Source organism: Peromyscus maniculatus, chromosome 1, assembly GCF_049852395.1.
Source record: "Peromyscus maniculatus bairdii isolate BWxNUB_F1_BW_parent chromosome 1, HU_Pman_BW_mat_3.1, whole genome shotgun sequence".
In the NCBI taxonomy this organism is placed as follows: Eukaryota; Metazoa; Chordata; class Mammalia; order Rodentia; family Cricetidae; genus Peromyscus; species Peromyscus maniculatus.
Genome location: NC_134852.1, coordinates 109,930,100 through 109,944,445, shown reverse-complemented (window position 1 = coordinate 109,944,445; position 14,346 = coordinate 109,930,100). Strand labels below are relative to the sequence as shown.

Below are 14,346 nucleotides of genomic sequence, written 5' to 3'. Positions count from 1 at the left end.
TCTGCTCTACATCCTTATATGGTGATGTTAGCCTGGCTAACTCAGGAGACAGAGGCAAGTGGATCTCTGTGAGTTAGAGGCCAGCCTGGTCTACCTAGTAAGTTCCAGGCCAGCCAGGGCTACATAGATTTACCTTAAAAGATCACAGGAAAGCCTAAATAGGAGCTGGGAAGACACATACACCTCAGTAAGGTACCCTAGCATGAGGGCTCAAGTTCAACACGCAGCAAGCACACAACACACCAGGTATGCGGCACGTGCTGGAGAGGCAGAGACAGGGGGATTCTTAAGAGTTTTCTGGCAAGTCACACCAACCTGGTTAGCAGTCCCCAAGTCCCAGTAGGAGACCCCGTCTCAAGATGGACCTCACCTAGTGTGATATCCGAGGACGTGCGCACGCGCACACACACACACACACACACACACACACACACACACACACACACGCAGGTGCATACATGTATGTGCACACACCCCTAAAGACAGGTGAAAGCATGTGGCCGAGTGGTCACTCAGCAAATGCAGCTGAAGCGTAGCGCTGCCTCTGCTGTCTCGCAGTTTTAGCTTTGTCCGCCTTTCTCTTAACCACTGTGATTTAATTGTGAGCAAGCCATAGGCAGGAGGCTTGAGAAAATGCACTGTAAGAACTGTCACCAAGTGGGCCAACTTTCTGAAGTCACCGTTAGGAAATGGACAGTGACCACAGGGCACAGCAGAGTGAATGAAGCAAGTGTTTCCCTCGCTCTTAAGGGTTTTGTGGCTTGAGGTCTGGGCACAATTTCCCACCCCACATTTGCCTTGACCCTGCAAAAGCCTTCCATTCATGTGCAAATAATTACACATGGATGTGGAATAAGTGAGGAGAAGCGTTATTCACTACACAGTATTCAACGTGTCTTGCCAGTGTGGGGGAAGCTAGCAGGCAGAGACAGTCAGTGTCGGGCTTACTCTCCTCTCAGGTCGGGCAGGCAAGCATGGAGGCCAACAGCCTGTCATTGACTGACCCCCACCCTACCCTGAGATCAGGCGTGCTGAACTCTGATCTCAGCGCCCTCCTCTTCTCTTCTCTTCTCTTCTCTTCTCTTCTCTTCTCTTCTCTTCTCTTCTCTTCTCTTCTCTTCTCTTCTCTTCTCTTCTCTTCTCTTCTCTTCCTCTCCTCTCCTCTCCTCTCCTCTCCTCTCCTCTCCTCTCCTCTTCTCTTCTCTTCTCTTCTCCTCTTCTCTTCCTTCTCCTCCCCTCCCCTCCCCTCTTCTCTTCCCCCACCCAGACTAGCATCTTTGGGCTTGGTTCTCACCAACAGGTGGATGTTGTTCAAATCTTTCTTTTTCTGTTCTGCCCTTTCTTCTTCCTGAGCATCAAACTATATCTTCATTTTGTATTTTGATTAATGCAAACACACACACACACACACACACACACACACACACACACACACACACCTAGAACAAAGTCCACATGTCCTAACCATTGACTCCTGTAGACTGATGCCACTCTAACTCAGATAGACATCCAGAAGACACTTTTCCAACACCTTGGAAGGTTCCTCAGGCTCCTTCTCAGCCAGCTACCCACCCACTCACTGCAAGTAACACTATTCTACCCACCTTCAGTGATTCCTGCTTGTTTTTGAACTCCTGTAACAGGAGTCATGCAGTAAATGCAGTTGTATTTATTTTCTTTCACTCCCCATTATGCCCATGATCTGTTTATTGTGTGTCAGTCTTTTTCATTGCTGTATAGCAATGGTTCTCAGTTAGGAATAAATCCTCGCTGCCACAGGGATGTCTTATGGAGATATTTTTATTGCTACAACTCAGGGCAGGGAAGGATAGGAAACACCACTGGCGTGGTGTGGGTAGAGGCTGTGACGAGAGGTCAGGGGTGTTGCCAAATACCCTACAGTGCAAAAGGCAGCCCTTCCAGAAAAGGAATCGTCCCGTTGAAAATGTTTCGATGCCGAGATGGAAAATCTCTGTGTATCAGTCTCCTACAGCAGCCATAACAAGCTTCAGAACGGAATGGTCGGAAGAACACAAAGCTGGGTGGGCTTGAAATCTGGGATCTGGAATCCCAGCTACCTAGGAAGCCTCCTTCAGTGAGTTCAAGGTCAACTAGGGTAACTCATCGAGACCTGGCCTGAAAAAACCAAATACGGCTGATGATGTAGCTCAGGGGTAGAGGGCTTCCCTAGTACGCACGAGGCCCTGGGTCCAAATCAAAGGGGAGAGAGGGAAGGAAAAGGAGGAGGAGAGAAGAGAACCCACAGAAACTTATGGTGGAAGGCTAGCTCTTCAGTCCTTTCTAACGGGTCTCACTGGGGACTGTGTGAGCAGAAGACATTGCCTCCTCCCCCCAGCTTCAAGGCTTGCTTGCTTTTTTGACACATAGACTCTTTTCCATCTTTAAACCTAAAAACAGGCAGCCAAGACTATGACCTGCATCACTCTAACACCGACAGCTGTCTTCCTGTTTTTCTTTTATGCTCACACTCAGCCTCCCAGGGTTATCCAAGCTAGTCTCCTCACCGCAAGATCGATCTAATAGTCCCCTTTGCTTTATGTATCCACAAGCCCCAGAAGTTAGAACAGGGCAACTTTGCCGGAAGTGTTCTCCTGCCCACTTGACCCCGCTCTGATACTCTCCATCACCTGTGTGCTCAAACACACTTGCATTGTGCGTGTCTCTCTAGTGGAGATGCTCTGTGCATTCTTGCACACATTTGAGTTCATTTCTGTTAGGCGTGTTCTAAGGAAGGAGTTGTTGAGTCATAGGGCAAACAAAAGAATGCTATAAAGTGACTGTGCTGGCAGTATTTCTGGTTTCATTTTCGACTAAGAATCTCTTTGTAAACCTTCTGAAGACATTGCCAACTCAACTTGTCCAAACTGCACTGTCCAGCTCACTGAATGATTCACTGTTTCCCAGCTTGATGGAGCAGCCCTCAAGGGAATGCCCTAGATGCGGCCTGCCCTTTCTGTTTTCACCACTAGTATCTTACTCTGTTCCATCGACACACGTTTGCTCTCTTCCCTTGCTGAAGGTCCTATCATCTCTCAGCCAGACAATTCCCTTGCCCCTGGTGGTCCCAGACTCTCGAGTCCATCCTTCCCACTGCTGGCAAAATCACCTTTCCTAAAATTCCCACCTGATTCCCTTTGTTTATAGGATAAAGGAACAGGCCTGATCCTGTCCTGGTCCCTCCTCCACACGTCTCCCACTTAGTGCCCACTCATATCTTGCAAGCCGCAGCACACCATTCACATTCTCTACTAAGTGCTTTCTGAGTAACACTCCAGCAGGGGGGGGGGCTGCGGCTGGGAGGGGGGGGGACGGACACACTAATTCCTCTCTCTGTGCCCCACCCCACCCTGCACAGGAACTATAGCACATGTGTCCCAGCCTTCTAAACACTAGACACGAGCTCTTGGGAGCAAGGGCCACTTCATCACCCCAAGACTTAGTTCAGGGCTGACCTAAGGTAGACACAAGCATTTGGTGGCTTGAAAACATACATGCTAGTGAACCCTGGGAAGAGGAATACCAAACGGAGGGAAAGGCTACTAACATACACAAGGCTTGACAGATCAGGGGCCATCACGGAAGTGACAGACAGTTCCAGTCCTGTGGGTGATGTTCAACAGAACCAAAATTTCATTCTTTGGGAAGACAAAGAAGCAAAATTAATCTCAGTAAGACTAACCTTGAAAAGAGAGAGAAGGCACAAAAAAGCAGGTCCAGAGGGCGAATAGGAGATGCCGACCCGATATTCAAGGAACAACCCTCTTACACAACCTGTTCCAAACAACTTAAAAGAGGGGAGTCTATTCATCTAATTTTATAACCTCATCCCAATATTACATGAATCCAATATTTTTTAAAAAATTGGAAATGGCAGATCAATTTCACTTACAAATGCACATGCCAGTATTTTAAGTTAAAAACAGCAAGCCAAGCTCAGCATAATAAAACCATTCTTTTATCTAAGCAAGGTTTATCACAGGACAATAAATATGCCTTAGTATCAGAAAGAAATCTATTAACATTAAAAAGTAAAACTGGACATCAGTTGATATAGAAAAAGTATTCAATGGGATCTAACAGCCATCCACATTTTTAAAAGTTCCTAGCGTAAGAATGAGGTGTTTCCTAACCCGTTCTATGAAAACACAGCAGACTCCATCCTTAGTGATAACATGTTAGAAGCAGTCCCAGGCTCCCAGACAGACATCTATCATCCCAGACTACTTAAAACAACACTGGATATTCTAATGAATGCAAAAACACAACACAAACAAGACATAGACATATTGGAAGCATGTCAATAGACTGCCATGTGCTAGAAATATAAAATTATTCCTTAGACAAAACTAATTACAAGCCGCGTGATGGTGGCGCATACCTTTAATCTGCTCTTGGGAAGCAGAGGCAGGCAGATCTCTGTGAGGCCAGCCTGGTCTATAGAACAAGATCCAGGACAGGCTCCAAAGCTACACAGAGAAACCCTGTCTCAAAAAACAAAAACAAAAACAAACAATAAAAACCCAAACAAACAAACAAAACTAATTACAGTGTGATAAGGTTACGGAACACAAGAGTAACTTAGAAAAAGATAAATGTATCAGAGCAATAATACATTAGTAAATGCAACCAATATGCTCCTCACAAAAGGAACAATAATTAAAGGATTGTGTAAAAGTAAGAGAAAATGAGAGTGTGGCATTAGCTCAGGCTAACGGAACAGAACAAGGGGTCCAGAAATGATATCCAAGTGTGTGTGACACTTCTATGCACGAGGAGACATCCTCTGTGAATGGGGGGAAGGTGAGCCTTTCAAAAGGGTATGGGACAAAGACACGTGAGGAGAGAGGGGAGAGGGCTTCTTTGGTTTATCTTTATTATGTCTATATGTGTGTATATCTCTGAACACGTGTAAGTCAGACAACCTGGAGCTGGATTACAGGTGCTTATGAGTTGCCAGATATGGGTGCTGGGACTCAGGTCTGCTGCAAGGACAGCAATTGTTCTTAATTGCTAAGCCAATCTCCAGCTAAGCCAATCTCCAGCCCTAGGGCATTTGATCCCTAAGTCATTCTACAAATGAATATAAAAATCCAATGAGGTGACTGCAGACTAAACTGTAAAAAGATAATATAAAACTTTAAAAACCTACATATATGATTATATATATATCTATATAAGATCTTATGGAGGAAAATGATGTCAGTAAAAGATGTAACAGACTTGAATAAAAAGCATGCTTAGCTTTTTATTCATGAAGGCAACTTATCCCTTAAAAACAGACAGCAGTGTTTTGCCAAAGAAAGCCTTAAGTCTAACTCAGCAAGAACAGATGTGGGGGTCCCACTTTAAACTTGCCCAATAGGATGTCTGAGGACATGCCCAGGAATCTGAAGCTTAGAAATTCCCTAGGTGGTTCTTCCACATCCTGAAGTTTGAGAACCCTGACTTAGGAAGAGACCATAACCTGGCTGGCTACAGAATCACTGAGAAGTTCAGGATGTTCAGCTGTTCAGGCCATACCCTAGATGAACTGCGGCAGAATTTCTGGGTGGGACACCTATACATTAGCATTTAAAAAAAAAAACATGTATGTGTACCCATTTGTGTGCACGCACATCTGTACACACATGCATGTGGAGGCCAGAGGTTGATATCAGGTGTCTTCTGTGGTCTTGCTGCACCACCTTATTTTTTGACACAGGTCTCCCACTGAGCCTAGAACTCACTAATTCAGCTAGGCAAGCTGGCCATTAAGCTCCAGGGATCTGTCAGTGTTTGCTCCAGAGCTGGGGTTACAGGAGCATGCTGCCCCACCTGACATTTTATATGGGTTCTGGGGATCCAGACTCCGGCCCTCACGCCTGCACAGCAACCACTTTATGAGCTGAGCCATCTCTCCAGGCCCTGCCTCAGCATTTTTAAAGACTGTGCTATGCGGCGAGGTTGAGGCACTTGCCCTAGGTGAAGGCTTGTGCAGAGAGGCCATGGGCCCCGCTGGCATTCCCCGGGTGAGCATTTCCCTCTGGGGTAACTTGGCAGAATTCAGGCCTTATTCCAGTTAAAGAAGATGTGACCTCCTTCCTTAGGTAAGATTAGGCCTACTCGGGCTGGAGAGATGGCTTAGAGGTTAAGAGCACCAGTTGCTCTTTCAGAGGCCATGAGTTCGATTCCCAGCAACCACATGGTGGCCTACAGCCATATATAATGAGATCTGGGGCCCTCTTCTGACCTGCAGGTGTACATGCAGGCAGAACACTATATATACAATAAATAAATAAATCTTAGAAACAAACAAACAAACAAACAAAAAAAACGATTAAGCTTACTCATTGGTACCCCCAGCACCCTAGTTGGCATGGGTTTGGTGGCCATTTTATGCTGTAAACTCAACCGCATGATACTGAAGGGAATTTATCAATATGTAGGCGAATAACTTTCACTAAGCCCTAAAAATCCCATACGATCAAGAAATCCAAGCACAGAATTAGGCTGTGAAATATACAAGCAGGACAAACAACATCCTTCTCTTTGAGTGCTCATGAGCTGGGGAGATGTGGGCTAGCACATTCAACAAGAAAGCCAAGACAAAAGAGTTCATATAGTTCATTGTGAGCAGAAAGAAAGGAATCATTCTGAAAGGCAGGACCGAGGGAGGTGTTGGAGAGTCAGTGTCTCAGGTTGTCATGAGGTATGGCTAGACTTGGGAAGCAGAGAATTAGGGAAGCGTGTATAGTTGGTACTCGGCGTGAGCAAGTCAGATGGGCCCTCTCCAACCTTCATGCAAGGCGGGAAGGCAGACGCCAAAGGTTCTTTTCCTTTCTGACTTCCTGTTAGTGCTTTCATTTTTCAAGCATTTTGCCTCTGGTTTACAAATGGCACCTCGCAGAGCCCCCACTGATTGCGTCTAGGAAGAGTTTGCCATTAGCATTTCTACAGGGAGCACCTGCGGCCACATCCATCCCGATTAGCTGACAGCCAGGGCAACGGGCCTGACTGGGAGGGGGTTTTACCCCCTTCCTTGTGACTCATCTCTTTCCTAATTGAGGATGCCAGGTCAAATGTCACAAATGACTGCCCAATAAAATCCACCTTTAAGACACGGTTCTCGATTTTATAGTATCATCTATGCAAAAAGAATATATTAAATTTTAATCAACCTTATGATTATGAATAATGACAAAGATACCTCAGATACCACTTGAGTGCAAAAATCCCAGGCCAATGTGATGGGTTATGAATCAAACGAGCCGCTGAACAGGACAATGTCTCAAAACCAGAGTAGGCCAGGATGGCGGATGTTATTTAGTGACTGTTATTTAGCATACGTATGATTCTGCATATTGAATATACATTACATTAAAGACCAATATATGACGATGATGGATCATGTGGCCTTTTCTCCCTAATAAAGCAAACTGTTCACATTGCTGTCCTATGATGGATGTCACTTGTAAAGCCCATGAGAGAAACCAGCTGCCATGGCATAAACATGATTTATGGAGAGAGGCAGAAGAAAAGGTTTTAGAAATCAAATCGTCATTGACATGGAGCCTAATTTGGTTTCTATGGTGATATTAGGCCCCTCTACAGTAGACATGGAGCATACTTAAGGAACTGTTCAGAATCATAGCAAGAAAAAGAATGGCAGACAATAGGCAAGGGGGAAAAAAATCAATGTTCCAAATAGGCCTATACATCCCAACATATTTTCTCTACAGTATATTTATGTTAATTTATAGAATATATTACTTCTTCCCAGTTACTTTCATCCAAAGTCCATTTCTCTAGAATTGGTTAACGTTTCTTCTGGAAAAACAACAACAACAGCAACAAAATAAATTTCACCACAAATGTGTCATAAGTTCAGTAAAGTAATGTCTGTCTTTTAGCAACTCATTTTCTTAATGCTTCAGAATATAGCACCGATGGTCACAAAGTCATATGTATGCATTTTGCAGAAAAAGTGATTTTTAAAAATAAAATGAGATGTTCAAAGATTGTCCCTGATAGGTTGATAGACGTCTGGTAGCCGGTAAAAGCGGTCATGCTCACAGGCATCCAGAGATCGTGTTCCCTACTCAGTCTAGCCATCCAGCATTTGTGTAACTGGGAACACGAGGCAGGCATGCCGATTCCAGGTAAGGTTTGGTTGTGGGGAAGCCTGCTGCTCTACAGAACAAAGCCACAGACCAACATCTGCAGGGAGTGCCTCTGAGGGCCACGCTCCTTTTCTGACGTCTGACCCAGCTTCCACCAACAGAGCGAACCCAGCCAGCTCAGAAACCTAAACTGAGCGATCACCCCAGGCAGTGTGGGAACCTTGGACTGCCATGGTCTCTATGAAGGTGAGCAGGAAGAAGATCCTGCCAGGTGGTTGGTAAGGTTCCACCCTCCAGGGCAGGGCAGAGTGGAAATGGGATGAAAGGGGCAGGAATCCCATGTCAGGCTACCCACAGGCTTCTCAGATAATGAGCCAGGACTTGTGAACAAGAGAGTCATGGCAGAACCAGAAAAGCACGTCTTTCTTTGTGGGGTTTTAACGCCTGCTTGTGTGTGGCCCTCTCCCCTTTGATCTTCCGTTACTAGTGTAAACATCACTGTGAAAATCCCACTTCCCTGCGGCTGTCCGAGGAAAAGGAGCTTCATCCTTGCTTGACCCAGAGCTGTGAAAGAAGTGGCTGCTACTTCTGGAAGACCAGTATGGCTGTGATACCACTCAACCCGGAGAGAGAGAACTAGTGGGAGGGAGGCAGAGCTCAGGAAGACACGGAATTCTGAGGCAGGGGGTCTGGTTTTGCCTTAACAAGAGAGTTTCTATGTCTTCTGGTCTTTTGCTGTGTGTGAAGGAACGCTTGCCATGTCCACTGCAGACCATCATTCGGACCTGAGGCCGCACACAGTGTGGGCAGACGACACTAACTCTGCGCTCGCAGGGAAAAGGCACCTAATGGACTATGGCACCGATGAAGGGCCCCAGGAGCCACGCCTGGACAACACCAGCTCGCTCACTCATCACACACACCGGCCTCCTCAGAACCCCAAGTTCGGTGATCTATGTTCAAGTCAACCAGGGTCTGTCTGCTAATTGATGTTGGTTGAAACATAAAGGCAGGCCTGAAAGCTAAACATTCAGAAATACACATTGGATGGACGGAGGGTGAAAAAGCTGGAAGACCGAGGCTGCAGCACAGGAGAATTCTAGAGACGGGCGTGTGTGTGTGTGTGTGTGTGTGTGTGTGTGTGTGTGTGTGTGTGTGTGTAAAAATGGGCGATGCTTCCAACCTTGGATGCATTCATTAACAGGGAATGTGAATGTGCCAGAGAGGATAAGAAACACATCTACTGAACCCAGAGGGAGAGAGGAGCTGCCTCAGTAGGGAAGAGGGCTGGAGATATCTAGGAAGCAGACACTAGACGAAGGATGCATCATCTAGGAGACTGTAATGGACACAAAAAACTACCACTACGTCCCAGGCATGGCCATTCCTCATGAGTCACCTCTCTCAATCCTCCCAACGGCCAGCACAGTGTTTGGCATATAGTCAATCCTCAAAACTATACAGAAAATGTCACTCTAAATCAGTGCTTGTGTGGACAGTCCTACGATAACTTTCACTGATTCCATCTTACAGATAAGATCTCGAGGCCCGGGAAGGTTAAGAAGCTCGCCCCATGTGCCAAAGCTACTGAAGAAGCGGGAGGAAAATGAATTCAAAGCACTAGTGGTTGAGAAGGAGAGTCATTTGTAAGACGTGTGGGCAATCCAGAAAAGGGTGTGGCACCTGAGTGTCCGCCAGGGACTTGGGGAGGAAGCCAATGAGAGACCAAGAGAAAGAAATGGACTAGGGAGGAGAACGGATTGCTTGGAAAGAACTGAGAAAGGAATGGGTGGCAGTGGAGCCAACTGGGGGTGAGGGGTGGGGGTGGCAGTGGCAGTATCCAGGCCTAGGCAGCAGGTGAACTGGGCAGACAGGAGGAAAGCGCACTCTAGCTGGGAGGAAACTGGCAAGGTCTCTGTGGGGCGGGTAGGGTGCTGAGCTAGGTAGCAAGGAGGGCAGTGTGGTTTAGGGGTGGCACAAAAAAACAAGCCGGGAAGACCAGGGTAGAAAATGTTAAGGGCTTTCCTACAGGGCGGGGCAGAGAAGTCTGGGTTGTGAGGGTTCTAGAATGTGGCTATGGAGAGAGGGCGTGGTCCAGCACTAGAGAGGAGGCTGAATGAGAAGTTTTCAGTGGGGAAATGGACCCTGGATTGTCCTCGCGAGGGGACAAGGGTGATCAGTATCACCTGTTACCCCTGTCTCACCTGTAGGAACTGCTCACTGTACTCGTCACCTCCTCCCGGATTTGCCTATTGAGGGCATCTGCCACGGCGCGCCCTCTGCCGCCTTCGAGCCCTGCGGCTTGGGCAGCGGGTGTCTGCTCGTGCCCCTCAGAGCGACGCACCATCCAGGCCGGTCCTGCCTTCCTGCGTGTGTCACGCTCATCTGCACCAGATGCCTTTCCAGCTGCAGGGCCTCCCTCCTGGGTCAGGGACTGGGCTGGGGGCAGAGGCTTCTCTTCGTGCCCTTCTGTGCGAGTCACCATCCACGCGGGCCCGGCCTTCCTGCGTGTGTCACGCTGGTCTGAACCCGAGGCCTTTCCAGCTGCAGGGCCGCCCTCCTGGGTCAGGGACTGGGCTGGGGGCAGAGGGGTCTCCTCATGCCCTTCTGTGCGAGTCACCATCCGCGCGGGCCCCGCCTTCCTGCGTGTGTCACGCTGGTCTGAGCCAGATGCCTTTCCAGCTGCAGGGCCGCCCTCCTGGGTCAGGGACTGGGCTGGGGGCAGAGGCGTCTCCTCGTGCCCTTCGGTGCGAGTCACCATCCAGGCCGGTCCTGCCTTCCTGCGTGTGTCACGCTGGTCTGCACCAGAGGCCTTTCCAGCTGCAGGGCCTCCCTCCTGGGTCAGGGACTGGGCCGGGGGCAGCGGCTTCTCCTCGTGCCCTTCGGTGCGAGTCACCATCCACGCGGGCCCGGCCTTCCTGCGTGTGTCACGCTGGTCTGAACCCGAGGCCTTTCCAGCTGCAGGGCCGCCCTCCTGGGTCAGGGACTGGGCCGGAGGCAGCGGCTTCTCCTCGTGCCCTTCGGTGCGAGTCACCATCCAGGCCGGTCCCGCCTTCCTGCGTGTGTCGCGCTGGTCTGCACCCGAAGCCTTTCCCGCCGCCGGCACCCCGGCTCCTCCACCGCCTTCCGGGTCCCGGGCTTCGGTAGAGGTCTGCATGGTCCCGCGCTCTTGGCTCTGCGGACGACGCTTGGGCACCCCAAGAATAGACTGGGAAGGTTGAGAAGTCGAAGGGATCTGCACCGGCTTGGGGATCCAGGGGTGGTCCCCGCGGCGGGGGAGTGGCCACGCGCGGAAGTCCTTCTGGTACTGGGTCTCGCGCTCGAAGGGCGCGTCGGAAGGCTGGTACTCGCTGCGCGGCCGGCAGCTGGGCTCTGGCCGCTGCACTTTCCAGGCGCGGTAGTCCTGTCGCATCACCGAGTCCGCGGTGACTGAGCCGGAAGTGGAGCCCGAGGCCGCGCCCAGGCCCGGGCCGCTCCGGCCGGGGGCGGTTGCACTCTCGCGGTCGCCGCTGGGCCCGGGCGCCGGCCCTGTTGCCCGGGCAACTACATCCGACTCGCCCTGGGCCGGCTGCGTCTCTATGGCGACAGCGCGCGAGGGGGGCGCTATCGCTGACTGCAGCGGCGCTGGCGGCTGCGGCGGGGCCCCTGGATGCTCCGTGGCCTCCGAGTACTTGGTGAAAACCAGCGGCACCGCAATGTCCGCCTTGTCCAGCTGGTTCCAGAAGCGGGCGATGCAGCAGGCCCTTGTGATGCACGGCCACGCCATGATGCTAGGTGCAAAAGCGGTCCTCTCTCTCTTTTGGTGGTCCTAAATGAAACCCCCAGTCTCCCTTTGACCCCAATCCAGACCCGACAATGTGATTCCCACCGCTTCCTCCCCCTAGCAGCCGTTTTCCTTGTCCTCCTCCCTCAAAGAGCACCTGAGGACGAGATACAGCTGAAATAAAGTCCACAAAGTCCCTCGATTACCGTCTGCAAACGCCTTCGGCAGAGGACCTGCTGTGGCCCGTGACGGATGAGAGCGAGGTTCGGCGTCCCAGAGTCCAGGCCTAGGGCGTCTGGGCGCGCCCTTCCTGCGGCTACGGTGTCACGCAGACCCCGGCCGAGCGAGGAGATGCTTGGCAAGGAGGCTGTGGGATTAAGCCATGGCGCATAGAGAGGGCTGGGCAAATAGGTTCTTGTCTCCTTTCTGTCTGGTTCAAGTCGGCCGCCTAGTAGGGTTCGGCAGCGGTCACCTCCAACCCAGACAGAGCAGAGAGTGCAGCTGCCTCTGCCGTATCGGTACCCCTGGTGATGCTGCAACCGCCGCCGCCGCCGCCGCCGCCGCCGCCGTCTCTGCTGCAGAGAGGCGGCCCCACCCTTTTTTGCGGCTCAGCAAGGGAGGGGGGGTGATCAAGAAAAGATGCTGAGAGTGTGCGCGCTGCAGAAAAAAATCACCTGCTGTCGTCAGCGCTCGCTGCTGAGAGGTTGCCCTCTCCCTGTCCCCTCCTCTCTTCTCCCTGGCAGCTCCTCCCTCTTCTGTTCCCAGGCAACAGCAGAACTGGGTCCTTGGTCGGTTCAAGTCCCAAGCTCTGAGGACTTGCTGTCCTTGGGTTGCTGGCTTCACATCCTGGATCCCAGGCTCCTCTTTGGTAAAATAGGCCCAAACACTGGATGAGTGCGGATATTAAATTACAAAGTATAAGCACCCCCCTCCCAATGAAATGTCTGTCTCAGAATAGATGCTTTTGTTCATTTTTAGTTTTTTATTTTTAATTGTGTGCTTGTATCTGTGCGTGGGTATATGCACGTGGGGGTGGGTGCCTGTTGAGGCCAGAGGTGTCCAGTTCCCCTGGTGCTGGAGTTACAGTTATGAGTTCCCATCCAACCCCGTATGGGTGCTAGGAACTCGGGTCCTCTGGAACATCAAAGTTTTTAACCATTCAGCTCTCTCTCCAGCCCCTGAGCGGATACTTTTAAAAGGGAAGCCGCTGTTAATGGTCCGTCACCAGGCTGTACTTAGGCTCAGCGCTGCTGACTCCTGAGCTAAACCAGGCCTATCTATCTATATAGGACTTCCCCGGGTGTGTGAGGTTGCCAGATGCAGGCCTAGTGGTACCCTGGCTGCTCTTTCTCTCAGCAATCCTTGGGAAGCTGCGCTCTCTACCCCCTCAGGGAAAAACTCGTTCTTCTTCAGCCCAGAGGCTACACTGGGGGAAAGGAAGAGAAAAGAATATTCTGGAAAGGAGCCTAAGATAGGAGGAAAGAGATGGGTGGGAGATAGTTCCCTGGAAAAGGGCAAAACTTTCCCTAAAGGTATTTTCTTTGGAGTCGAACAGATTTAGGGGTCTTACAGACCTGGTTTGGCTCTGATAGTCTCTTGGTGACTTGGGTTATCTCTAGATGTAGCCCCCTCGAAAGGAATGGAGGAGCTAACAGGTGCCTCAGCTTTCATGAGGAGAGTTAAGTGCTCACAGCAGAAGCCTGTAGTTCAATCAGATATTCAGAGATTCAGATCCTGGCTTCTGTACTTCTGGCTGCAAGGCCAGGCATGACAAATCATGGCAACCTTCTGACCCTTATTGTTGTCTCTGAACGAGGGTATCTATTCTGAACTCGCCAAGTTATTCTCCAAACTAAAGGGACACAATTCATGGGAGATATTTTGCTGTAGCACCTGGCATTTGATAGTGGCTCTTTCGGCTGCTATTGTTAATATTCAAAAGGCCTGTCCAGAAGATCCACAGGCAGAATCTCAAAGATAAACCACTCAGAAGCCTGCTCCAGGAGACCCCTTGCTTCCTCGTTAAAAAAAAAAAAATCATTTTCTAAAAATTCCTGTTGTTTCTTTACTTTTTTTTTTTTTTTTTTTTTTTTGGTTTTTCGAGACAGGGTTTCTCTGTGTAGCTTTGCGCCTTTCCTGGAACTCACTTGGTAGCCCAGGCTGGCCTCGAACTCACAGAGATCCGCCTGGCTCTGCCTCCCGAGTGCTGGGATTAAAGGCGTGCGCCACCACCGCCCGGCATTGTTTCTTTACTTTTAATTAAATTAATCAGTGTATGTATGTGATATGTATGTACATGTCCAGGGGAAGACTTTGGGTATTCTGCTCTATCAATCTCTGCCTTTTTCTCTGAGACAAGGTTTCTCACTGAACTGGAGCTAGGCTGACTGGCCAGCAAATCCTGCAATTCTCCTGGCTCTGCCCCTCACAGTGCCGGGGTCCCAGGTGGTCATCTGGCCACAC

The 14,346-nt window shown here is 49.8% G+C and overlaps 1 protein-coding gene across 2 annotated transcripts in view; it reads right to left on the bottom strand.

Annotated features, from left to right (window-relative positions):
* The window catches only part of Map6 (microtubule associated protein 6), a 76,157-nt gene extending 63,742 nt beyond the window's left edge, over positions 1-12,415 (bottom strand). Inside the window, exon 1 of one of the 2 annotated variants that reach the window (XM_076548032.1) lies at positions 10,325-12,415. In XM_076548032.1, coding sequence (XP_076404147.1) covers positions 10,325-11,886 — 1,562 coding nt within the window. In that variant the 5' untranslated portion in view covers positions 11,887-12,415. The remainder of the gene's footprint in view (positions 1-10,324) is intronic. The other variant, XM_076548042.1, reaches the window with a different exon arrangement.
* Positions 12,416-14,346: the final 1,931 nt, after the last annotated feature.